Source organism: Camelina sativa, chromosome 18 (genome assembly GCF_000633955.1).
Source record: "Camelina sativa cultivar DH55 chromosome 18, Cs, whole genome shotgun sequence".
NCBI lineage: Eukaryota > Viridiplantae > Streptophyta > Magnoliopsida > Brassicales > Brassicaceae > Camelina > Camelina sativa.
In genome coordinates, this window is record NC_025702.1 from 7,201,258 (window position 1) to 7,229,200 (window position 27,943).

Consider the following 27,943-nt stretch of genomic DNA (forward strand, 5'->3'; position numbering starts at 1 on the left):
GTTTTTAGCATCATTTTTTGTCCATATTTTGCATTGTTCATACCCTTAACTTAGCATTTTTAGGTCATTAACTGTAGGAATTTACTTTTAGGCCATTTAGGGTGTTGCTCTATGATGTTCTTATATCTGAGAGGGTAAGAACAGATCCAAGGTTGCTTAGCATCATACCAATGTTTAAGCTTCTGGATAATACTAATGCTAGAGATTACTGCTCCTATCCCAAGAGATTGGTTGTGTAGGAAGGTTTTTGACATGTGATGATCTGGATCTTTATGCCTGCTTTTATATTCAATAGCTAGTGAGAACTAGATCTAGGAGTATCTAAGCTTGATTGTTATTGTCATGAAAATGGATTAACAAGTATTGGAAGATCATTTTCTAGAGATAGCTCACTGTTGATTGAGATTTGTTGGTCAGTTTAAATTAGTATAGCTCAAGTCCAGCCCATGAATCAATCCCTAGGACCTTCTGTGTTTATTGATTTCTCTAGTTGATTACTGTTACCTGCTTTCTGTTTGATTTACTTTCAACCAGCTCTGTTTGATTGTTAAGTTCTGTTTCTGTTCTTTGTAACTTCCCACTCGACCTAGTACTCGATCAAGCATACGATCGAGTGCCTGCTCGAGTCTGTTTCCCAGTTCTTGCTTTATGACCTGCATGCTTCTAGTTTCATTCATGTTTCATCGCATATCTTAGTGTCAGTTATTACCTTGCATTTTAACCGTCATCTTAGTAGTTTTACATTCTGCATTTACATTTTTGTCATCAAACAGTGACACCATAACCATTTCATATTTGGCTTAACTTAGATAAGTGTATACATCTTGACTGCTTGCATCATACTGATTATGGATTGACATCTCTTATACTGCAACTGCATAAGAGAAATTGAAACCTCTTGCATTCCACCTTATTATATATCTTTGGTTTTAGCTTGTGTTTGTTGTCTGATTGCATCATTCTTACATTCATAAGTATTTCAAAACCACACAAAAAGATATGTTTCAATTTGGCGTTGTTGCCAATTGAGTAGTTGTTTGTGACAGTCAGGATTTACAAAAGTTTAAGATTAAGTTATATTGTTACACTTGATCATTATTGATTTGAATCTTCATCTGCTTGGTTGTTTTGAGTTTCAGGTACCAACTCGACCCTGCACTCGACCGTCTGCACGTTCGAGTGATCGATCGAGTCACCAAGACAGATTCAATCAGTCCTCCAGTTTCAGTTAGTTCGATCCTCAACTCGAGCCGGTGCTCGACCAAGTTTCAGTTCGAGTGGTTGATCGAGTCACCAACAAAGCTTCACTCGAGCCAGTGCTCGACCGTCTGTCAGTTCGAGTAGTCACCAACATGCAAACCAGATTGAAAGGAAACAAGAACCTTGAAAGATACATTGAGCACATCAACCGTTTACTAAGAGATTTGAGGCAACAGAGAACCAGAATCCTTCAGGAACAAGAACACCAGCTGTTCATGGATCCACCCATGCAGAGACCAAGACAGATTGGAGCAGGTGATGCTCCAAACACTCACACACAAAGGGCAGGAATAGTTCCACCTGCAGTAGCAAATACTAATTTTGAGATAAAAAGTGGGCTGATTACTTTGATTCAGTCAAACAAGTTCCATGGTCTGCCTATGGAGGATCCCTTAGACCATCTTGATGATTTTGATAGGCTTTGTGGCCTGACCAAGATTAATGGAGTAAATGAAGACAATTTCAAGCTCAGACTCTTCCCATTTGCACTTGGAAATAAAGCTCACTTGTGGGAGAAGACTTTACCAACAGGAGCAATCACAACCTGGGATGGCTGCAAAAAGGCTTTCCTGGCCAAGTTCTTCTCTAATACAAGGACTGCTAGACTAAGGAATGAGATATCTGGTTTTGCACAGAAGAATAATGAGACTTTCTGTGAAGCATGGGAAAGATTCAAAGGCTACCAAACCCAATGTCCTCATCATGGGTTTAGTAATGAGTCCCTACTTAGCACACTGTACAGAGGAGTTCTACCAAAGATCAGAATGTTGCTGGACACTGCATCAAATGGGAACTTTCTCAACAAACATGTGGATGAAGGATGGGAACTGGTAGAAAACTTAGCTTAATCAGATGGGAAATACAATGAAGACTATGATAGGACTGTCAGATTTGTTGAACGTGCCCAGGATGAGAAGTACAAGAAAGATTTGAAAACTGTGCATGACAAATTAGACAAGATTCTGCTTAGTCAACAGACTACCATTCACTTTCTTGCTGATTAAGACACAACAGTCCAAGGTGGGGAGAATGAAATGGTTGAGTTGTGTTATGTTCAGAATCAAGGTGGTTTCAAGCCTTACAACCAGTTCAAGAACAACAATCTGTCTTACAGAAGTACTAATGTGGCAAACCCACAAGACCAGGTTAATCCAGCTCAACAGCCACAGCAACATAACAATTATGTACCCAAGCAGCAAAACCAAGGTTTCCAGGCTCCAATGTGTCCCCCACCAGGGTTTCAGACTAATCAAAGCCAGGAAACAGATTTTAAGAGCTATGATGCAGCAAATGCTACTTGGAAAAGCAAATGGGCAGCTTGTGACAGCAAAGAAGTTAGATGAGTTAAACCAGAGGCTAGATTCTTCTTACAATGATTTGAATATCAAGTTTGATAGTTTGAATTCTAAACTCAAGTTCATGGAGAGAAACATAGCTTCCACATCAGCTCCTAAGCCAAACCAACTCCCTGGTAAGGTTGTTCAAAACCCAAAGGAGCTCACAGCTAAAGCAATCCATTTCTATGAGGAAGCTGTCACTGAGGAGAGTGAAGTCCAATCTGGGGAGGATTTGTCACAGGACAAAGCTCAGAGTTAGGGTTTTACACAGCAAACAGAAAACGGAGTACCACTCGACCGTGTGCTCGAACACTCAGACGATCGAGTGTGTGATTGAGTGGCTAATCGAGCTGATCCCGTAGAAGTTGCTAAACCTGTTAGATACATCCCTCCTGCTTACAATCCTCCTCTACCATTCCCAAGGCGTTTCAAGGAACAAAGACATAAGGAACTCAGGGAAATAATTGAAAAAAAGAAATTGATGGCTTTGAAATGAGAGGTTATCATTCAGTACAAGGAAGAAGAGAGAGAATTTGGAACAGTATGCTTCATACCCTCTCTTCCAAAACATGCTATTGAGATATCACAGCAGAAGGCTCAAAATCAGAATAAGAAGGATCTTGAGGAGATTGAGGGAGCCATCATTCCAACCAAACTTGAAGACCTAGGTCCATTTGATCTACCTTTCTCATTCAGCTATTTGAATTTCAACAAATGCTTGTGTGACCTAGGAGCATCTATCAGTGTAATGCCCTACTCCATTGCACAGAAGCTTGGGTATACTGACTTCCAGCCTAGTAATCTCTACTTGTGTCTAGCTGATGGATCACATAAGGATGTGGTTGGTAAGATGGAAAATTACCCAGTCAAGATAGGCAAGGCCAGAATTCCTACTGACTTCCTCATTATAGACATGGATAAAGAGTTGGAAGACCCTATCATCCTGGGAAGACCATTCCTAACCAATGTTGGAGCTGTAATTGATGTCAAGGAAGGGCTGATAACCTTGAACATAGCTGAGAAAACCCTAACCCTAAAACCCTAAGAGTTGACTAGCTTGGTGAAGGAACTTCAGGTTCAGATCAACAAGAGGTCTTTGAAGAAAGCAAGGCCAAAGTTCAAGCTTAAGCAGAAACAGGGTTCAAGTATAAAGGGTGAAGTGATTAAGAATCAGCTTCACAGTGATCAAGTTATACCAGGGAGGATCTCATCACCTCCTTGTTCTCCAAACCAAGCCTGAAAAGGCATCAAAAGTCAAGCTCAGTGACTTTAAACAAGCTCACTAGGGAGTTAGTCCCTAAGGTATCATTGTACATAAGTTTTATTTTCCTTGTAGTTTTGATATTTTTCTTTTGAATTTGTGTTGGACAGGCCTTTATTAGAGAGAATAGATGGGTTTAGGAAGGATTGAACTTGTAGAAAGGAGTTTTTGGAGCCACTCGACCAGCCCACGAGGGGTACTCGATCAAGTGACTATAGGCCCAGGCCCACTCGGTTAAATTTCTCTTTTGCTCGATCGAGTGGAGGGAGAAACAATTTCAAAAATTTGAATTTTGGTCAAGCACTCGACCACGTGGGGTCGAGTGGTGGGGTCGAGTGACATCAAAAGTGAGTCAAAGATTCCCAATTCAAATTTGAATGGTATGGACGCTCCACTCTTGTCTTCTTGTCCTCTCTAGCCTCTTTATAAGAAGCAAACTCGATTTTAGTCTCTCACACTCTCTCATTTGCTAAAAAAACACTAAAAATCTAACTAGAAATCTCTCTCAAGTTTTATCTTCTTGCTCAAGCTTAGTTCTTTTGGTTTTTGGGTTACTAACCTATTAACTTTGAGCTTTGAGTCTATCTCTTTCAGTTCTCTTTGCAAATGTCTTTAAGGTCTAGAGAGACATCACAACAAGCTGCCATTCGTGAAGCTGAAGGAAAGAAGGCTGTTGATCGATTCATGGATCGCCGTGATGCATCTTTGGAAACACAGAGAGAAACTGGTGAACGCACTCGACCGCGTACTCGAGGGGGCAAACGACCGAGTGCTAGCTCAAGTAGGGGGTCGAGTGGCTTTTCGAAGAAGAAAAACCAACCTGTTGAGGAAGATCCAGAGCGGACAGGGAGTGATGAGGAGATGGAGATTACTCTTGAGGAGCACATAAGAAGACATAGGGCAAAAGGGAAAAGGCTAGCTCAAGAACACCAAGAAGAAGGGAATGTAAGTGAAGAAGAAGAAGAGATGGAAGAAGAAACTGGTTCTCAAACCCCAAGCCAACTCTATGAAGCCTTCATGAAGATGAGTTTCCAAGGTTCAAGATATCCCCATAAAGAAACCATGGAGAAGCTGGGTATGGCTGAAGATACTTAGTTTCTGTTTGAGAAATGCAACCTAAGCAAATTCATGGGATTGTGCTTGGAGGGGTATAGGGAAGAGAGTTGTGAATTTCTATCCACCATCAAGCTTCATCTCTTCACAAGTATGGACCAAGACATGGGAGCTGGTTACATTGACTTCACCATCAAGGGCAAGAAGTATGAGCTGTCACTCAAGCAGCTAGCCACACTCTATGGGTTTGAAGTTGGAAGTGAAGAGAACATGGTCATACCCAAGGAGGAACTTTTTTCTGTTTGGGAAACAATTGGAGACAACAAGCTTTATTCTTCTTCCAAGACCAAGAGTTCAAAGATAAGGAGCCCAGTCCTAAGGTACTTCCACAAAGCTTTAGCAAACACATTCTTTGCTAGGAAGGAAACTGGAAACTTGAATGAGGGAGAGCTTAAGATGATTGATGTAGCACTCTATGGAATCATCACACAAGCAAGAGATGGGATTGTTATCCTTGGGAGCAGTGTGGATACAGATTTGGCTATGGTCCTCATTGACCAATTTATCTATTATAGAAGCTGGGTTAGCAAGCTGCACAAGAGAAACTCAACTGGAGTTCTAACCATTGGAGGCATCATCAATCCAATCCTTGTAGCTGCTCTTATATCTGAGAGGGTAAGAACAGATCCAAGGTTGCTTAGCATCATACCAATGTTTAAGCTTCTGGATAATACTAATGCTAGAGATTATTGCTCCTATCCCAAGAGATTGGTTGTGTAGGAAGGTTTTTGACATGTGATGATCTGGATCTTTATGCCTGCTTTTATATGCAATAGCTAGTGAGAACTAGATTTAGGAGTATTTAAGCTTGATTGTTATTGTCAAGAGAATGGATTAACAAGTATTGGAAGATCATTGTCTAGAGATAGCTCACTGTTGATTGAGGTTTGTTGGTCAGTTTAGATTAGTATAGCTCAAATCCAGCCCATGAATCCATCCCTAGGACTTTCTGTGTTTATTGATTTCTCTAGTTGATTACTGTTACCCACCTTTTGTTTGATTTACTTTCAACCAGCTCTGTCTGATTGTTAAGTTTTGTTTCTGTTCTTCGTAGCTTCCCACTCGACCTAGTACTCGATCGAGCATACGATCGAGTGCCTGCTCGAGTCCGTTTCACAGATCTTTCTTTATGACCTGCATCCTTCTAGTTTCATTCCTGTTTCATTGCATATCTCAGTGTCAGTTATTACCTTGCATTTAAACCGTCATCTTAGTATTTTTACATTTTGCATTTACATTTTTGTCATCAAACAGTTACAGCAGAACCATATCATATTTGGCTTAACTTAGATAAGTGTCTACATCTTGACTTCTTGCATCATACTCATTATGGATTGACATCTCTTATACTGCAACTGCATAAGAGAAATTGAAACCTCTTGCATTCCACCTTATTATATATCTTTGGTTTTAGCTTGTATCTGTTATCTGATTGCATCATTCTTACATTCATAAGTATTTCAAAACAAAACAAAAAGATATGTTTCACTCTATGACCAGGCTTTTCACACACCCAATAAGCACCTTGTAGTTTCTTTTTGAAGTTAGAACCTTTTGGTGGAATGAACGTTCTCTTAACGTTCTTCTTCTTCTTAAAGCCCTTGAATTTGGAAATGTTTCCCTCTACTACATTGGCCTTTGCTTCCATCAACGAGAACTCAAATTTCTCGTTCTTGCGATTTTCTTCTTGGACTCGAAGTTTCAGAATTAACTGCTCAAGACTCATATCTTCATGAATATGCTTCAGGTGGGTCTTGAAATATTTCCAACTTGGAGGCAATTTTTCAATAATGGATGCAACCAGGAAAGTTTCATTCAACCCCATACCCTCATCCTTCAATTCATGAGCAGTTACTTGAATCTCTTCAACTTGTTTCACCACTCGGAGGGTGTCACTCATCTTAAAATTCAGAAACTTTCCAACAATAAATTTCTTGGCACTTCCAACTTCAGACTTGTACTTCTTCTCCAATGATTCGCACAACTCTTTTGGGCTTTGGAAAATGTGATAAACATCATAGAGAGAATCATCCAAGGCATTAAGAATATAATTCTTGCACAAAAACTCATTTTGTGTCCATGCCTCTGATGCCTTGATGATTTCATCTGAAATGTCATCTTCAACGGGAAGTTCCGGTGCTTCCGAAGTCACATCTTGTGCCAGATTCAGTGTTGTTAGATAAAACAACATCTTTTGCTGCCATCTTTTGAAATCCACTCCTCGGAACACAAAAGGTTTTTCAATGTAATTCTTCACAACAGCAGCATATGGATCCATCTATCAATTCCAAAACAACAAAGAGAAAATTCTGTCTTAGATTGTTGTGTCCAGAATATAGAAGCAGTTCAAATCATACGTATCCAACTACGTCTTCTCTATAGAACAGAACAAATACAATTTGCACTTATTACAAAAAATAGAAACTCACTTGATGATTCTTTCTTCCTTACGAGACTGAAACGAATAGTTGATAGAGGCTTGCAGATTGCAATCTCCTAAGACAGAATTTCACCATTACTATAGTGTAAGTAGCTTTAGTGGGTGTCTATCTTTCAGGATACAACTATCGATTTCTGTATTGACACCTTACAAAGACCCAAGCAAACCTACTCGGAGATTTCCAGAAATTGATTTTAGAAAAGAAGAAGATTGAATAAAATTCAATCTCTGTTTCTCTTGCTTGTTGTTCTCTCGTATCGTTTCTCTCTATCTTATGTTCTGTTCTCGACAAGTTGTCGTCTTTATATATTAAACCAAGGGCTGCTTAAACCAAGAGATGCTTAACCAGTGGATGCATCTCTTCTATCAACCGGTGCTTAAATAAACTTTAAAATATATGTTAACCATATTATGTTTATGTGAATAAATACCAACACACAAAGCTCTAGTTGCATCACTAATACCATACTCAGCTTTCTTCAACGATAAGTAACATTGTGCTCTATTGCTAAACAGAACAACTCGATCTCGTATCATATCCAATGGACACAAATCTATCCCCACTTTCTAAATCTCCATCGCTTCTTTGACAAAATCCATCAGAAACTTCTTCTTCCCTTGTTTCTTCAATGATTTTACCATCTTTCTTCTTTCTTCAAAAGCTCAGATTCACTCATAAGCTTCACTTTCTTCTTCCTCTCTACTTTAATCGGGGGATTGATTCAGATAAATATATTACAAATATTTTTCAACAATATTTTAGAACAATAAAAATTCTTATAAAACGATTTTCTTTTTTTATATAGGTCAATATTTTTGAAATTATTTAATGAATTATTTTAACAGATTTCATTTATTGTTTCAGAAATCTTATTAAACAATAATCAACTATTTATAACAATTATAAAACTTAATTTTATTTATAAAACTAAGATTAAATATATAAATCCCTAAATAGTTTAATAATGACATACATATTATAAAACTAAGATACATCATTGCTTATATTTTTCAAATATAAAATATTATAACTAATTTATTAAATATTTGTTTGCACTGCATTCCGATGCAGACACATTTTATTAAAATCTAAGAAATCATAAATATAATATTTTATTTAATATAATATATATAACCTAAAAAATAAATCAAAAAGTTAAATCAAGATTTCTATACATGACCGCTTCAATACAGGTTTTGTTTTATTTTTAGGATTTTACCAAATTTATATGACTCACAGATTTGAACATTGTATCATGTAGCCAAAACGGGTTGAAATCAGTGTATGAAACAAAGTAAATGAAATGTAAAAGAATATAAAATGTATAGCACAAAAACTATCTATACATTTTCATGTGCTAACTATCTAGAATGAAATATTCTTCAGTCAAAATATACTCATTATAGTTGCTTCTTTAATTTTTTTCTTTTATTTTTCAACATATTACTTATATAATATATTAAGAATTTTTTAACATTTAAATAATGAAGAGGCTCAAATAATGATATCAACTTATTTTTTCCTATTTTTGATTACAAATTATCAAAATTATAACAAGATATCAAAAGTATAGTGTTTCCAATTTACATAAGTTAATGCTTTTTCTTTTGAACTTAATCCGTATCAATAGAATTTATACAAAGAAAAATAATTCAGAACACATTTTTCATAAATCAACTCAGAAAATCTCAATTTTATAAGAAAGATATATTCATCAATTAAAATAAAAAACCTACTTTCGTCAATAGTATCAATAAAACAATTATTCATGACATTAATATTAGATTATAACATATGATATTTGAATAACTAGAAATCCAATCTTTCTTAACCATAATTTTAACCTTAATTTTTCAAAAACATGTACACAAATGTTTTTACTAGAAAATGATAAATAATAATTATGATCAATCATAATATTAATTTTCCTTAAATAATTATTTTGATCATTCAAATAAAAATAAAAATAAGTATCCATAAAAACTATTAAACTTCAACTATCTAAACAGTGTGGGTTACAATTTTTTTTTAGCAAATTTTTTACAATTGCTGATCTTATTTTCTAAAAGATTTCGCTCATTCCCAAATTAATTCAAAATTTGAGAAGATTTGATATAGATAATTTAATATAATGAGATGATTAACAAATCGACTAAATTTTCTATCGTAGGAGAGGTAATATATTGTCCTGTTACACTAATCAAAACATATAAATATATATATGTATATATATATATATATATTTACGGGTTAACTTTTTTGATAGTTATAAATATTCAAATTTATGATTTTGCACTGAGATCGATGAGTTTTAGTAACAAAAATATTTTGAAGGATTTGTATGGAAATTTTTTTTATGATTAATACTACATTCTACCTCCCATTCTCCCACTCATATAATTTTCTTGCATTTTAATTCATTTTTACGTTAACTCAATACCGCTATAAATTATAAATCAGATCACGAGTAAATAAGGGTTTCTTGATTTTACCAATTCTAAAACATTTAAGCAATTATACCCAAAACCTAATAATGGTAAGTCGTTAAATTTATTGTACTGACTATAGTCGAAACCAGAGTATGAAACTAAGTAAATTAAATTTATAAATTATAAAATACGTAGAATAAATCAAATAAAGATAATACTATTATTTTGTAACTAATAAATCAAAATTTTCGAAAATATTTTCCCGCACAGTGCGGGTTATCATCTAATTGATATTAAAAAAAAAGATATATCACCACCCTAAATTATCACGACATATATCACAAATACAATGACCATCACTTGACTCGTTAAATAACAAAATGAAGCATTCTTTTTAATTAGAAACATGGCATTAGCAATATGTGACATTATAAAACGTCACAATTAAGAAAAATAAATATGCACTTTTAGTCCAAGATCATGAGTGAATTTTAGTTATTTGGTCAGTTTCACCAGTTCTACTTAATTATTGCAAAACATGTGTTTTTTCCGTAAATTTTTAAACAGACACAAAACTTATTAAATGGGGTTTTCCTGATGTGGCGTCCTAAGTCATCATACAGTTAACCGAGTAATAATAGCGTTTGTCAATTTGATGGTTTTTACCGGTTTAAAATGTTTTGTGTTAAAAAAAAAAAAATATATTAGTAGAGTTTATATAGTAGTTATAGGTACAATTTAAAGGTATCTATAATTAAACGGAAACAATTATGTTTATGGAAGAATTAGCGGTTTTTCCTAATTTTCCCTTAAACTATTTGGATGTATGGGTTTTTAATTTCTACTTACCCGTATGAACATGTGATCACATATATTAAAGTTTATATAAATATAGTATATTTAGTTACCAGAATAATAAATAAATAAATGTTTTGAAGTACATTTGTTTATGTTTTTACTTTAAGAGTTCTTACATTTGCTTGTATTTTAGATTTGAGTTTTCAGCTTTGTTTTTAATATCTTATGTTTTTCTTCATTAGGCGTAGATTCCAGAAAATTCTCGTTTTCTACTGGCTACAACTCTGAGGGATATTTATATTGTTTGCCTTATTTTTCTGGGGAAAATTTCCTTTAAAAGATCTCATTTTATTTTTATTTAGACGTTTAATACCCAATACTTTTTGGTTAGAATAATAGTACCGATATATTAAATTGGTATCAAATAAAACCTTATCTTTTAAAGATTGGTTGAATCGAACACACGACTTAACAGACGTTAGCTTGTGTAACGGAATCGCTAAACTGGGTTTTAATTTCAGTCTCCTACAAACAAACCTGTTACCACTAGACTAATGATTGTGTAAACAGATTATATATATCCGCTTTAAACGTGTGACTGAAACTGAAATCCGTTTAGCGATTCCATCATGCAGGTTAACGTCTGTTAAGTCGTTTATTTGATTCAACCAATCTTTAAAACATAAAGTTTTACTTGATACTAATTTAATATATCTGGTATTTTTATTTCAACCAAAAAGTATTAGATATTAAAAGTCCAAATAAAAATAAACGAGGTTTTTATAGGAATTTTTCCATTTTGTATTTCATTTTGGTACTAAAACTAGTACATTAATAAATTTATGACAAAGAAAAACATAACATGTTATATTATGTTCATTTTTCAGGCTTTTTTGTTAGCAATTTAAATAATACTCTATGTTTTTTGCCATTTATTTTATTCAATTAAAAATAAGTGATTTGCAAAAAAAATAAAATGAAAGAATAATTACCCACGATATCAGATGTAAGTATGTAACACTTCACAAGGAAAGTTACATTTTAATGCTGTCCGGAGATTGTTATTGTTTTTTTTTTTTTTTTTTTTTTTAAAGGATTTTAGAGATTGTTATGGTTTCTAGTTCCACTACCCACTATTGAGTCTCCAAATGTTATGACACCAGAAATAGGAACATTCGGGGTAGTTTTATTTTACCCACTTCATATGATGATCAATCCAGATATGCATATATAATAAAATTTCGTTAGATAGAGAGTGATCAATCCATATAATTTAATCCAAACCAAATAAAAAATACTCAAATCTAAAACTAAATCTAAATGTTAACCTAACAAAAACAAAATTGTTTTAGACCAAAATTTCTTTAAAGACTACAATATATTTGACAAAAACTTATATCCAAACCTAAACTGTACCAATCCATATATTTAATTTGGATACAGTTACTCAAAAATCAAAAATCCAAAATACCAGAAAAAATCGAATCAAAATGAACCGAAATGAAGGTTAAACATCCCTTGCAGCATGAACTTAATTTAGGGAAGAAAAAAAAATGAAACTAGTTTTCCGATTTGTTTTCTTACATAATTGTGTCTAACTGGTATGTAAGAATCAATTGTACCAATAACTCAAAATAAATTTTACAAATCAAATGTACCATTGAAACCCATTTTGTAAGAAAAGAATTGGAAAACTAAATTCATTCCAACGCTACAAAATTGTACGACCATATGGATAATTTACCAATATAACACATGAGTTTATTGTCCTTGTATAAACATGAAAATTCAATCGACATAAAAATAAAAGGAAACAAAGCAATCAATGAAATATGAAAGAAATCAAAGAACCCACTTTTACCAATAGCAACAGTGACCAAACAAAACATGTCACAGTTTATTCAAAATCCCCCATTATAATAAGAAGAGATGATTATTTCCTTTCGTTTCTTTTTTTTTTCCTTCTCTAGTCCTACAGTTTCAAATATTGTTACGCTGCGAAATCAGCCGTACGTTATGCAATTCATATTTTCACTAGAGATAAGAGCAACGATCCTTTATTCTTTGATCCTAGAAGGCTCTCCGACCGTGTTCTCCATTCGAGAATACCATTCGCCAATGCGTGTGTTGTCCACCATATCCTTACCCGATCGAAGGTATCTTATTGGCCTCAGAACACCAAATACAGCGAGATCAGCCAAGTTCGGTTTTGACCCACCTGCTAATCATAAACTACAATCATGGACCACTCAAGAAAGTGGAGACTAAATTTAGTATTATATCGGAAGTTGTACATACCGAGGTATGGACGCTCTTTCAAGGCATCGACCCATGTCTCAGCAGCATCATAAAGAGCAGCACGTTCATCAGTAATGTTATATTTCTTCTTCAGTTTCTTTGACACAAAGTACATCGCCGTTGCTCCTGCATACTTTGCCACTAATCTTTCAGTGAAACTGAAATTTCCTGCACAGGGCACAACATTACAACTTAGACAAGAAGTAAATTCCTCCAAAAGCTTTCTGCAGTTGCAAATGACGAATAAATGTTCCCAAAACAAAGAAGAAACAAACTAGTCTGTAGTCTGTAACCATACCATGTGTGGTGATGTAATCAAAGGATTCCAGGGCCTCCGAAGTATTCCTGTATATGTTTGGTGACAAAAGATGCACAAGGTGATTGTCCACCCACCTATAACACAGAGATACATAATCAGCCTCAGGTCAGTAATGACACAAAACAGTAACTAAAGTACAAAATGACCATACTTGCGCCACTTAGTCTCTTCATCGTCTTCAGACTTGGAAATTTCAGGGTGCATCTTCTGGAATAAGCCATCGATTATCGCTGCACCAAACAACCGAAGATTACTCAACTAAACTAATTCGGAAAGGAGAACTCGAGACAGAACATGGAACAAACCTGAAGAATCAACCATTTGTTCACCATCTACCGTAAGAATAGGCACCTTCTTATAATCAGACCATTTGATTTCTTTCTTACTGATGGGATTCACTTCAACAATCTTGTATGGAATCTTGTTAAAATCCAAGAACGCTACAGAAGATTGAACAATCGTCAAACCAAGCAAAGTAATGACATATAAGTTAACCATCTCTATCTTACTAAATCAAAAACAACCACTGGCCATCTCTATGTTCTCAAAACAACCATGGTTAAAACTCTATCTTTAACCATGAAATTTCAATGTTCAAAAATCTGATCAGATCCAGAAATATACCTTTAACCTTGTTACAGAAAGGGCAAGCCTCGTACTGATACAGAACAACTTCTTTAGGATTAAACTTGTGAGCCATTTCCTTAGCGTGAACTTCCTGACCAAGAGACGATGCGGCGGCGGCAGAGAAGAACACAATCCCAGCGAATCCGCCGGCAAAAGAAGGAGTTGAAATCTCTGGAAGACCGCCGAATCTTCGGGTGATAGGTTCGGAGGACGAGATCGTTGTAATCGCCATGGATTGAGCGAGCCGTGGATGGATTGCGACGGAGGATGAGATTGTTCGCGCAGCAAGTCCGGTGACTCTCCTCATAGCTTATTGTGGATCTGTGTGATTGAGATCTGGATCTCGAGAGATTTTTGAAGGCGTTTTCTTTTGTTTATTCAACGAAAGGGTTCTTAGGGTTTAAGCTGTGTCCACGATTACTACTTCCACTTCCAGAGCCTTTTAGATTATTCGTAGGGCTCTTTACGGAAAAAAAACACATATATATTTTTATTTGACTTTGGAAAAACTCTTATACATGTATAAAAATATATTTTTACTATGGTAATTAGTAGCCCTAGTAATTAGATAGGGAAGTCTCCTGCAAAATACTAATTTTTTTTTGAATGAATGTAAAATTGAAAAGAAAAAAAACCTGTTTTACAAGAAGAAATGCTTCGTAGAGAGCTGAAATATTTTTGTTTAAATTCTATGAAAAATAAGCTAAAACTACTAAATTTTTATTATAGAAAGTTCCAGAAAAAAAAAATATAATTCGGTTTAGAGTTCGTAATTACAGAAAATAATCTAAATCTCTCTAGGTAAATTACCCAAAATGTATAATTAAATATCTAAATCTTTCTTAAAATCCAAAACTCTAAAATCTATTTACCCAAATCACTAGTTTTCCAAAGCAATCTATATCAAGCATCTATTTTGTTCATTAAATTGTCAAACTTATTTTTTTTATATAACATAAAATTGTCAAAATTTAAAAGATTAATAACAGTTTAGTTAAAATCAGCTAGGATTATGTTGTTGATTTAAATTTGTGTGCATGACTTAGTTTTATCTCAGTTGGAAGACTTTTTGCCCAACTAAACATGGTCATGCAATTTATTACTATGAAGTGTTGATTATTTTATATCAATGCTTATAAAGAAGCAATAATCAATTATACTCAAAATGTCTTATACACTAGGTAGTAACCCGTGCCGTAGAATGGGACAAAATATTTTCATATAAATTTTAAATTCGTAAATCGACTAAGAATTATATTAATTCAGGTGTTGTAATATAGATGCATTATTCTCATGTAATTTTTGAAAAAATAAATGTAGACGTATTTACTTTGGAACATGAAACACGTCCCGGTCCATCCCCTCACATCCCAACTCATCATCTCTCGTCTTGTCTCATCCCTTCTCGTCCTGTCTCGTCCCGTATCCATCATAATTTTTCATCTTATGTTCATTCTCTTTTAAATTATTACTCGTTACACAATGTTTACTAAAAGAGATTGGATAAAAAATAAAGATGGGATACCAGAGTTCTTCGCTGAATATTTTTTTATTTAGTTAGATGAAATTATCAAAAAAAAATATAATTTTCAAAAATTATATAATTGTTTTCAAAAATACCAAAATTTTAAAATTGACAGTTCCAAAATGGTTAGTTACATGTCGCATAGTCAATCCGTATCAAAATTAGTGAAAACTTGATATTTGAATTTATCTACTTATATTTTTTTAATTTCTTACTTTTATCTAAGATTTATGTCCCTTTAAAAAAAATTGATATATTGGTTCTCATTATTCGAATTACCCGTTTCAGTTTACATATTATTCCTCGTCTTAATACCATAAATAGACTGGACTTTTCTCAAAATTTAATTATTTTTTCTTAAATTATATGTACATAATTAGTCAATTAAATTACTTCAAAACACTGATAAAACATATATTCAGTCAAATAATAAACTCTTTTAGGTTGTAAAATTTTAATTGTATAATATTAAAATTTTCCATAAAAATTAGTTGGCCACTCTTTTATAGTGTTTTGTCAATATTTTAGTGTATATGTAAAATACCGCAACCTGTATCGAAAATAAACATGATCATCATCTTCTTCACCTCGAAAACATAAATAATTTTGCAATCCATCCATAATCATCAAGCACAGCGCAGGTTTGTTGAAAATGTTAAAATAATTTTTTTATGGGGTGTTAAATCTTGTCCTATCCCATCTCATCCCTTTAGAAATTTTATGTTCCATAAACCATTCTCTTTTAAATAATTACCCATATAATAATTTTCTTAATAAATTTTGGCTAAGAAATTTAGACAAAATAAATGTATTCTCCATTTAAATGTTTAATTTATATAGTTAGTAGAAACTATAATTCTCAAAAACTCTCAAAATATTTTCAAAAACACCCCATATTCTCAAAATACTCATCTCAAAGTAGTTCTTTACATGTCATATAGTCAACCTTTTTTAAAAAAAATTGTTTAATTACATTGTTTTCCATTATATGAATTACCCATTTTTGTCTCACTTTCTTGACATTTCTCATTGTAATACCATAAATAGACTTGAATTTTAATCATAATTTAGTTTACATGTTCAGATATGAAATTATTTGCATAAACATTAATATAAATTCGATGATATTAAGAGTATTTTTAAAAAAATTATATATAATATTATGATTAAAAATTTTCAATCCGTCTTTTGATTCGATTTCAGTTGAAATTATATATTGGTTTTTGAATCTTTGATTAATAAATAAAGCTTGTAAACACAAACCGATATATAATTTCGTTATAATTGTAAAATCTCAACCCTAACCCACCTCATTTGTAAATCCAACCAATATATAATTTTGGTTTAATTGTAAAATCTAAACTCTAACCATCTCATTTGTAAACCCAAACCGACATATAATTTCGTTATAATTGACAATGTAAACCCTAACCATCTCATTTTAAAACCCAAACTGACGTGTAATTTCGTTATAATTGTAAAATTTAAACCCTAACCACCACATTTGCAATGGCATGCCGACATATAATTTGGTTTTAATTGTAAAATCTAAATCTTAATCACCTCATTTTTAAACATAAATTGACACATAATTTCGTTCTAATTGTAAAATCTAAACCTTAATTCTCATTTATAAACTCATACCGATATATATCCTCTTTTAGTTGTAAAATCTAAAACAAAAAAAAATATTTAACTTTTTTTAATTAAAATTATACATAATTTGTTTTGCTTTTTAATTCAATTTTGATTTATTTTTTAAATAAATTATTATTTAGAAGATTCTTATTGAAAAGAATGAGGTGAATAGAAAGATATACCCCTACAGATGAACCTAAATATTTATCTTTTGAAAATTCCCCAATCTTAATTAGTGAGAATATCATTAATTAGAATTAGTTTTAATAATAGTTGCTTATGAACAAAGATAACAGGTTGCCAAAAAAAAAAAGAACAAAGCTAACAGACCACTAAACATTATCCATGTACGACATATTATTATAAAAATGTAATTTGGTTTTCTAAAAATTTTCTTCCTTTTTCAATTAGCGTTAAAAAAAAGTAAACTTTCTGGTTATAAATTGTCCTCCCCAGTGGTAATAAACTAATAATAGTGCAAGGTTGCTTTGTTGTATCAGATTAGTACTAATTAATATGGTTTGTTTTTTAACCACATTAATTTGTTTAACTTTCTGTGGTGAAAGAGAAACACATAGCAGAGATGTTATCTACCACACTTACAATTCTCTAAAATTCCATTAGTGTGCTGCAATTAAACAAATCTCAACTTATCCAACAACTAAGATCTTAATAGAAACAAATGATGTACTGATTCAGATTAGAAACATATTCCATCAAAACCTTGATTCTTGATACTGTTAGTTAGAAAAAGAATACAAAGAAAAAAAATCTGATGAAAGAGAATATACAAAAAAATGATTACTCAAATGAAGCATACCACCGATCACACATCTTTTATTGCCACTCATGGCTCTTATGACGCTTGTCCTCTATGTATGCGTAGAGCACAAACTCGTATAGTTTTCCCGTGATGTTTGAATAATTTCTTTAGATGTTGTGTTAAATCTCTTCAAAATCTCTTTCATGTACAATGACTTGACCTGCATTCTTTTTACACAGCACAAGCTGAAATGAGTGAGAACAATAGATCAAAGTGAAGATTATAAAATATGAATCATTGAAAGGATCACAGAAAACACATATTAAATAACAAAAAGCTGAAAACTCACTCTTGGTTTCTTGTCAATCTTATTATGAGTCTTCCACTCTAAACACTCGACCAACTGTAACACTTTCATTAGTTTACCCTTGAAAACCCAAAAAGGCTTATATAAGAAAACAAAGGTTCATTGAACCGTTTTTAAAATTCCTTTAGTTATAAGCTTAAACACAAACAGATTTTCAGGAGGATGTACTTCAAATGGATAATATTATACATAAGTCATGTTTATGAGAATGAAGCGGTGGTGTCTTACCTTTTATGAGTTCATGAACAGTGACTTGAAGAGCTTGTTCTTCATGTTTCTTATGTTTATTCTCTTCTTTATTTCACCTGCTTTCACACCCAAAATAGCTTCAGCTTCCCACCAATTATATTATCATATACCATATATACACAACACATTTTGTCTCGATATTAACTTAAACTTATATGGTGATTGTATACCATATATACACAACACAGTTTTTCTCTGTCGCCTCTCTCTATTTTTTTTTTCTGTTCCAGTTAATGCTTACAACGCCATTTTCCATGTCCTATGAAAGTCCTCTATCCAATAATTGTGGGATCTTTAGCATGAAAAAACAGTGCTTCAGAACCATACCCAAGATCTCAGTCTTATATAAAATGGATAATACAAAAATAAAAGATCTCTTACCCTAGTGATTTGTTATTTTTCTTTGGTGTGTTAGCCAAACACTTCGTAGGGGAAGATTTATTCAGTTTCTCACAGAGGGAGATGAAGAAATCTGCGACCTGCAAATTTAAGAAAGCAAAAGGATCGTAAAGATAAACATAAACAATTTGATTCTGCAAAAAATCATTGATCATATTAGATCGAGTGAGAAGGGTCATAGAAATTTTCAGAATTGGATAACTAAAAGCTGAAAAACTCAGTTGCTAGTATCTATGTCAAAAATTTAATCAGAATTACTCATCCATAACACAAACAGAATTTAGAAATTGTTTTAAAATTCAATCAATAAACATGGGAAAAGTTCAGACAATTAGAAAAGAAAACAATACCCATATCAGCAGTAAAATCACCAGCCACAACATTCTCTCTGCAACTTGTAGATAAATCAAAATGTCACAACATATGACATATACATGTGCCCCAACTACAAAATACGGAATTCTAAAAATGCATTTAACACAAACTCCCTTGATCCGTGGAAGAAATTAGCTTTCACATGAAAGTTCCATAAGTCGATTATTTACCGTTGTTGCTTCACTCAATCAGTCCCCAACGTTGAACTGGCTCAATGGCTCCCTGAGAAATCCAAACACATTTAGTTTAGATCCAATTATTCACTTTAGAAAAAGAAAAAAAAGTGACAGAGCCGGACCTTTGCTTATGGTTCCTAATATCGGAGAGTGTTTACAGATTTATATGCAGAAGATACAGACTTATAACTCACCTGTTGTGCCATTCATGTCGTCCACCATTACACTCTCTTGCAGCAAAACATTTAGTCTTGATTTTCCCAAGCTCCAGATCAAAATATCAAGAAATCTCCTTTATCATCATCATAAAAAACTACATCCAATGAACAACCGACAATATCACAAATCATATTCATCCTAATCGTTTCAAAATCAAAACATACAATATTTTAAAATTGAGAGAGAATCAAGCTCAAAAGATCTAATTTTGCCCAAACAATGACTTGAAATCAAAATAGATCTTACATATCTATTAGTGGACGTACAATAGAATAAGAAGCAATTAGGGAGAAAAAAAAAAGAGAGAGAGTGTCGATATCTTTACGTACTGCTTTGCTGCCTTTGCTTTCTCCTTGGTGAAGCTCAATCCCAAAACATCATCGTCCACTCTTCTGCTAAAAGAGAGAGAGGCGACAGAGAAAAAGAAGTTTCGGGTTAGGGTTTTGTTTCTTATTTTTAATATTGACAGAGTAATGGACGGCTAAGATTAAAAAGATCTCAAAATATACGGTCGGGATTTAAGAAAAATAGGCAATGAACGACTGAGATTATAACATAAAACCGAGTTAGATTACCGGGTTTATATGACCCGCGTGTTTATCCGTTTTTGTGAGAGATAAATAACGTTTTTGTCCTTTCTAAAAAATATTAAAATGGTCATAACTCCAATGATATTTCATTGTAATTTCTTAAAAAACAAATGTTAAAATGTTTTACGATTAATAGTAAGGATATATGTAGATTTTATTAAGGATTAGGTTAATACCTGCGCTACGCCGCGGGATTGTTTTTAGATTTTATTTGTTGATCAATTTGTCAAGTGAATTATTACCTTGCAGGTTATTTTAGCATTGAGTTTGTTAAGTTCTTTCTTGAATCAATGAATCCTTGTAAGTTTTATGTTTTCCTAAAAGCTTATTTAGTGAGAGGGGAGTAATGGGAAATAATAGCAACTTCGATGCATTCTAGTTTTTTTCCGGTTTAGTTTTTGCATGTCTTGTCACAATTCTATAATTCGATGGCGCCGTTGGCTGATTTTTTTAGCGATTTGTGTTTCGCAGAGAAAGAGGCGATGATCTCTTGTTTGATTAGCCGGAATTAGAATAGAGAGAGAAATGGAAGAGGAAAAAGACTGAAATCAGAACTTTGTGAACAAGAAACCAACAATCCAACAAACCTCACAATTCAGTTCCTTTTTTTTTCACAAGAAGAAATTTAACTTTAACTTTAAACCATATAAACCCATTAAGTTTAAACCCCATTTAGTTTTGCCCATTTAAATATGTCTTAAACCATAAACCCATTTAGTTTTGCCCATATAAACTCATATAAACTGAATATTATTTTCTTAAAAATCATTTTGAACCTGAAGTAATTAAAGACAAAATACTTTCATAACACCACCGGTCTAATACATCAGTAGCAGAAAACATATATCTCAATAACAAAGCAAAAAAAAAACAATTTTATAGCCATGAATAATGTTTTGCTATGAGTGACTCTTGAGTCTTGACCCTATGAACTCGTGTTTGAATCAGATGATTGCTTCTTCAATAAGATGAGTTTGTGGCTAAATCAAACCTATGTCAAACATATAGTTTGTGGCTATGTGATAGCTTCTTCACCAAAGAATGACCAAACTAACGGAGCAATAAACGCCAAAACCTAACTAAAAATCTCATCATTGTTCACTAATAACACAAAAAAATAAAGGGAATGCACAAGCAGAATCCCTAACAAACCATAGCAAGCTGAACAAGTTCCAACTTAGGAAAAAAGCCTAAAGGTAACACATTTATCAGAGGATCGTTAATCAAGTCAATATATACAAACTAATTAACACAACCCATCAACCAATTTTTCAAAACTCGCCTTCTTCGAGGATCATAGAAGACGACGATGACGATAACTTTCAGCAAAAGAAAATAAATAATAATAAACATAAAAGGGTACCCATTAATTAATGGGTAAACTCATTTATCGAACATGTTAATTGGACTACCCAATTTAAATCCATTCAATATTTTTAAATAAATGGGACTAAATGAGCAGAATTTTGTATAACCAGCCCGTTTATTTGAATGGGTTTCGAAACCCATATTAACATCACTACGAGGAATATATTGTATTAAACATATCAAGGCATATATAGGCTAAAGAAAACCCTTTCAAAGTGAAATATTACAGAATAGGTTCAGGCAATGATCTTGCTGAGGCAATGATCAATCTAAAGATTACATTTAAAGACAATAAATGAATGATTAATGGACGGTCATATAACTTACAAAGTCGGATACCATAAGGAGTGAAAGTAAGATTGTTTAGAAACTAAAACAAGTACAAGTATTAGCATAAGCGAAACTCCCCAGGGAAATTTTCCTTCTCCAAAAAGGTACTTAGCCTTGTTTGCTCAAACGGAGTAAGATGAATTGAAGAGAAGTCGATGGACGAAGCTTAGAGATACCAGGATGAAGACAAAGAGAATTGGGAGGAAAAGCATGAAGAGCTTGAGATTAGCCGCGGTTTTCTCAACCTCGTACTTGTAACGTGGGTATGAAGAGATGAATAGGAGTAAAGATATGATGCCGAAGAGAGCTAGTAGTCTAAGAGGAGGTGCTGATGAAGTCAGTAGTGTTTCCTCTAACCATCCTCGCTTCCATGAACCTCCTCGTCTTTCTTTGACAAACCACCCCATCTCCATTTTTCCAGTTCAAACTTTTTTTCTCTCTCAATGCCTTCTTTTTGGTTGTATTGAGCATATATAAGCGTATTTTATGAAGTGAAAGAGACCTTAAATGTTTATTTTCTTGCTAAAAAAAAAGATGCGTTTTTATTATAAAGTAGTGAATTTCAATATATATATATATATATATGTATAATTTTTTCAAGTAATGTGAAGTCCGATTAATTAGTCTGGCATAACCGCATATGTTCTCTGGAAAAGAGTTGTTCTCGAACAATCTTTATACCAACCTTTTTTATTCCATATTCCATGGTCATATTGATTTGTTCTCTCCTCCATTTGAGAATTTCTATCATTAAGTTAACTAATTTATTCACTAAAACAATCAATTTGCTAGGAACATTTGCAAGGGAAATAATCTCTCGCAAATTTGAAATGGAATTGCGAGGCATTTGCTTTAACTTTTACATCCATAGCAAATTTGTCGCAAATTTGCAAGGAAAATTGTCCTCGCAAATCCGTTGCATATTTGCGAGGAATGTACAAAATATTTGCAACGGAATTCACATTCCTCGCAGATTTATCGCAATTTTGCGACGGCTTTACAAAAATAAAACCCATAGCAAATTTTGCGAGGGATATGCGATGGAATTACGAGTGCCATCGCAACTCTATTGCAAACTGAGAAAAAAAATTGAAATTCTACATATATTTAAACTTTTTATATGAAATTCTACTAATATTTTTTTCTGAACAAACAAAATTCGACTGATATTTAAAATAACAAAAAATTATGATAATTATTGGAATAATTCTTTTTTAAGAAAATAAAATGAAGTAATAATAATATTTAGAAAGAATTATATGGGTTTTATTAACTTTAAGAAATGAAAATTTCTCATTGGCTAATCCATAAAAACAAGGATTGCACTTATGATATATCCACCGTTGATAAGGTTAGATCCAACGGACCAAATCTACTCTTTCTATTTATCTTCTTCTTCTTCTCCATTGTCTCATGATCTGGTTTCTTCAAAAAAACAAAAGTTCCTTCCCAGATCTCATTAATTTGGACACAAAATACCCAAATCAATTAACTCATTTCGCTATTATCCCTTCTCCTTCCCCAATCTCGAAGTTTCATCTCCAACCTTCCGCTGTTCAACACCACCACATCTCGAAGGTTCCGTCATTGTTCACCACCACCATAGTTAGAAGGTCTCGCCGTCGTTCACCATCACAACATCTCAAAGGTTCGGCCATCGTTCACCACCGTCGCATCGCATATCCTCCCCTGTCGCATCTCATATTCTCCACCGCTGCGTCTCTCTCTCCCACCTCGTTCCCTATCTCCCTTGCCTCTCCTTCGCTGTTTTGTTGCCAGATAAACTTTGCAATCAAAGCTTCTGCCGCTGTTCACCCTCTTCTCCGCCGCTAGTCAACTTCTCCTCCGGCCAAGCTACATCACCGATACAAATACACATATATGTCTATGTATATCTACACATGTATTTTATTTTTTTTGTTATTAAGTTTTTAATAAAAAATTATTATTTATTCGATAAAGAAAATTCATTATTATTTACTTTGTTAAATTAATTAAATTTTAAATTCATTATATTGTTTTCTTAATAATTTTTAATTATAAATTTTTTTATGTTTCCTGGCAAATCCAATTCAATAATTGCGAGAAATTTACTAGATAAATATTGCGAAAGATATATTATGAAAACTTTTCCTCATAATTTTTGCAAGAGATTTACGAGTTTTTTAATTTGCGAGAAGCGAATTGTGAATGATTGTTGTTCCTCGTAAATCTCTCGCTACAGGCTATTTGCGAGGAAATTGCTAGGAATCCTTCTCTCGCAAATAGCTTATTTTCTTGTAGTGATTTTCAGCTAAATGCGATGATATTTAGTTAGTAAAATAGACAAATTTAAGAGAGAAAAAAAAGTACCTAAGAAATAGTTGAAAAAAACAAGAATCGTTAAGAACGTTACCATTACATTTGAGATTCGAAAAAAGAAATTAAAAGGAAAGGAAACCACCGAATTGTTTCCACCTTTGAATCCTGCTTTTGAAAAGATAACAAATGGGCATAAAGGATCATAGTAGAAGACTAAAGCGCAAGAATATATATTAGTGTGTATATATATGTACATCCTGTAACTAATATCATCTGGAAAGTACATTTGAACGAAATTCCCAAGTATATAAAGTTATCACATTATTTGCTTTTATAATAAAGAAAAATAAGAAGTTTATTGATGTTAAAGCATTTTAATCTTCATTTGTCTATCCAAATAAGTGTTACAAATCTATATCTCACTAAAACATCCACTTTACATATTCATTTTTTAGTTTTACTTCTACTATCTCCAAATAAAATCTTAACTAAATCCAATTGTTGTTATAACAGAACTAAATTACAATGTTTTGGAGGCAGTTAATATTAATTTTGGGGGAAAAATATCAACTAAAAACCATGAGACGTTATCTCTCTATAACTACAGCTTCAATATCATTTTCATCCTCACCACTTCTCTAAGAAAACAACTCTTTTGTTTCCGAACATTCTAACATATACGCTACTGCTGAAACCATTGCAAAGATCTTATTAGTTTATATGTTATTAACTTTTTCTTTTATTATTCTTACTAGAACTCAGACCCCCGACGATGTCGCGGAGAAAGTATTTTAAGAAAAAAAATTAAATTTAATTTAAAATTTAAAATTATACATTATATAATTATTTGAACGTAATATAATAGTTTGAATACATAAATATTAAACATAAACTGCTACTAAAAACACAATCATCAAAATGAAAACTTATAACAAAAAAATAATATGTAGAAATATATGCAACTTTACAAAAAGAAACATCGTTTAAAATATTATAAATATAAGATACTTTATGAAGAATTATGGTAAAGACCTACAATTAAAAAAATCATTATGACAAAGTGATCTTAACAGAGAATATTGAACTAATGGTTGTAATGATTAAATGTAATTTTCTATTAAAAATTTATTATAATTAAAAAAATTAATAATGAGTGAAACTGTATCAAAGAAAATTATATTACACAACTTTAAAAAACCAAACTAAAATAAATTTTAAATATTAAAATAGTTTTTAACGAAAAGTTACGATAAATAGACGCAAATGTAAATTCTATATTAAGTTTTATTAAATTTCTATATTGCTATAATCACACCTATTAGAACGAAAAGTGATGATGAAAAAATATGAATAAAATATAGTGAAAAACACAACTCCACAATGAACAAAATACAACTGTTTGAGTTTAAAAAAAACAAATAAAAACATTTTTTTTTCAAAAAGTTACTATGAAAATTCGCAACTGTTGTTCTCATTTTTTCAGATTGTTATTATTATTCAAAAATAAATATTTGTTTTAGCAAAAAGTTAAGATAAATAGACACAACTGTAAATTCTATATTAAGTTGTATTAAATTTCTCTAATGCTATAATCATTTCTAAAATTTTAGTTAGATTATAGAATAACGTTGAATATTAGATATTAATATTCAATTATTTAGATTCAACATAAAATGGAAAATTTGTTTCAACAAACTTGTTAGTTCATGATGAAAAGACAAATATAAAGAGAGTTCAAAAGATATGACTATTTAAACAGACACACCTATTAGAACGAAAAGTTGTGATGAAAAAATAGAAATAAAATATAGAAAAAGACATAACTCTATAATGTACAGATATAACCGTTCAAATTAAAAAAAAAACAAATAAAAACAAAAAAATTACGAAAAGGTACTACAAAAAATCGCAAATGTTGTGTTTGCACTTGATTATAACTAATAACTCATGTAAACTACTTTTAAATAGAAGACATATTTATTACCATATTGAAAAGTCAAATCCAAAAACTCACTATATAATCCATAACTCTTGGAAAAAAAACTTTAGGTATTTTCATTAAATTTTTATATTTGAAATTAACTAAAAGTTGTAAATTAGATTCATTATTCCAAAAATCTTTTGTTAAATCAAGAATTGGAGGAACTTCTTTACTTTTAAAAGAATGAATGTTAGAGAACAGTTTAGAAAGTTATAAAAATCGTTTTATATTATTTTCTGTCATGGCAAAAAAATAAAAACAGTTCTAAAAGACAAATATATATAGCTTTCAAAAGCTACGAATATTCGAATAAACACAACTCCACAATGAACAGTTGCAACTTTACAAAAAAACCGTTACAATGAACAATCACAATTTTTTGTAAAACACATAATTTATTTTTTCTACTGATTTTTTTGGAAAATTATCCTAAGGGTACGATTGAAAAACCACAAATTTTGGTCGCATTTTTTCGGATAGCTATCATATATAGATTTAATAAAAAAACAACATTTTCTATCTATCAGGAACTATTATGCATTTTACAAAGTGTGAATTACTTTTTGTTTTATCTTTAGATTCTAGGTGTGTGTGTTGATTCACTTCCAATTTATTGAGTTGCAAATTAGGATTGTTTGAGTGATCAAAATCTCTTATTGCAATATTGATTGAGCGAGTCAATCTTCTATTTATCTTCATTTGTTCGGATTCAGAAAATCAACTCGATCGTCAATCCCCATATCATCAACTCCATCAAATAATAGATATATTTGCAAAAGAGTGTGAAAGCTAACTTGCTAATTTCAATCTCTATCTCGTAGAGTTCATGCCGAGGCTTACATGAAAAGGACCTAGCTCATCAGTGTTAGAATTGCAGAATAGAAGAGAATTACTTGATAGAGAATAAATGATAAACCAAAAGACTTAAATTAGAATCTCTCAAATGTATGTTACAAGGGTTGATATAGAAAGACAATAGGCATATAGCCGTTAGTACAAAATTAATTGAGATAGTAACATAAGTAGGTTTTCACATGGGAGCTCCTAGGATTAAAACGACCTCTGATCTTTATTTGACTTCGCTGGGCTCGTCCACCAATGACTTCGCTGGGCTCGTCCACCAAGAGTCACATGTAACTTCTATCTCTTCTAGATCCTTCTTCTTATCAGTATCGATTCCCTTAAGGCCTCTGTTCCTCATGCTGCAACTTGGACTACGACCCACTTATCATTATTGATCAGATACTTGTACAGACGCTTGTACGGACAGACTTGATCTCATGTCCTATCTCCCTTGATCAATACTCCCCCTCAAGTTTAGCCATATCCCTCGGCTAAACTTGGAGTGCCGTGATGCATTACCTCGTTAAAAACCTCAATATAGAAAACCTCATGAGACAAAACTATATTGAGGGAAAGAGAGTGTAATGACCACAGCTTAGGGAACTTTGAGATCAAGGATGTGTCAAGTCCACAAGTCCAAGTTTTTTTTGGATATGAGCACAAACCTGACTACTTGTGGCCTTGGTAAAGATGTTTGCAAGTTGATCTTTACTTGGTGTGAAATATGGAATAGTGACACCTTCTTCAATCTTTTCTCGAACTTTGTGACAGTCCAATTCGATGTGCTTGGTTTTTTTATGAAACACTGAGTTGGTTGCAATGTGGATGGCTGCTTGATTGTCATAGTGCATAGGAATAGGTGTGGTTGTTTTGATGCCTAGATCTTCAAGTAACGCCTTGAGCCATGTAAGCTCGGTTGTACGCATTCTCATAGGA

General features: G+C 32.5%; 2 protein-coding genes, 1 long non-coding RNA gene and 1 pseudogene across 12 annotated transcripts; all 4 read right to left on the reverse strand.

Annotated features, from left to right (window-relative positions):
* LOC104763208 lies at positions 6,382-7,249 on the reverse strand. The gene is made up of 2 exons (XM_010486615.1): positions 6,485-7,249; positions 6,382-6,399 (listed from the first exon to the last, which is right to left on the reverse strand). The coding sequence occupies exons 1-2, from the start codon at positions 7,247-7,249 to the stop codon at positions 6,382-6,384; spliced, it is 783 nt and encodes a 260-aa protein (XP_010484917.1).
* On the reverse strand, positions 12,379-14,355 carry LOC104760755 (prostaglandin E synthase 2). 2 transcript variants are annotated; one of them, XM_010483716.1, is made up of 6 exons: positions 13,881-14,355; positions 13,562-13,696; positions 13,408-13,486; positions 13,236-13,330; positions 12,938-13,105; positions 12,379-12,857 (listed from the first exon to the last, which is right to left on the reverse strand). In XM_010483716.1, exons 1-6 carry the CDS (start codon positions 14,188-14,190, stop codon positions 12,697-12,699), a joined length of 948 nt encoding a protein of 315 aa, XP_010482018.1. In that variant the 5' UTR covers positions 14,191-14,355; the 3' UTR covers positions 12,379-12,696. The 2 variants fall into 2 exon arrangements, with proteins under 2 accessions (XP_010482018.1, XP_010482017.1); XM_010483715.1 differs by having other exon boundaries at positions 12,379-12,860.
* LOC104760756 lies at positions 17,709-20,022 on the reverse strand. 9 transcript variants are annotated; one of them, XR_763002.2, is made up of 8 exons: positions 19,924-20,022; positions 19,570-19,688; positions 19,175-19,421; positions 18,807-18,904; positions 18,596-18,717; positions 18,405-18,481; positions 18,159-18,212; positions 17,709-18,029 (listed from the first exon to the last, which is right to left on the reverse strand). It is a non-coding gene; the product is annotated as an uncharacterized LOC104760756 (long non-coding RNA). The 9 variants fall into 9 exon arrangements; XR_763005.2 differs by having other exon boundaries at positions 17,709-18,036; XR_763003.2 differs by having other exon boundaries at positions 18,159-18,236.
* Positions 21,742-22,381, reverse strand: LOC104760758 (annotated as a pseudogene).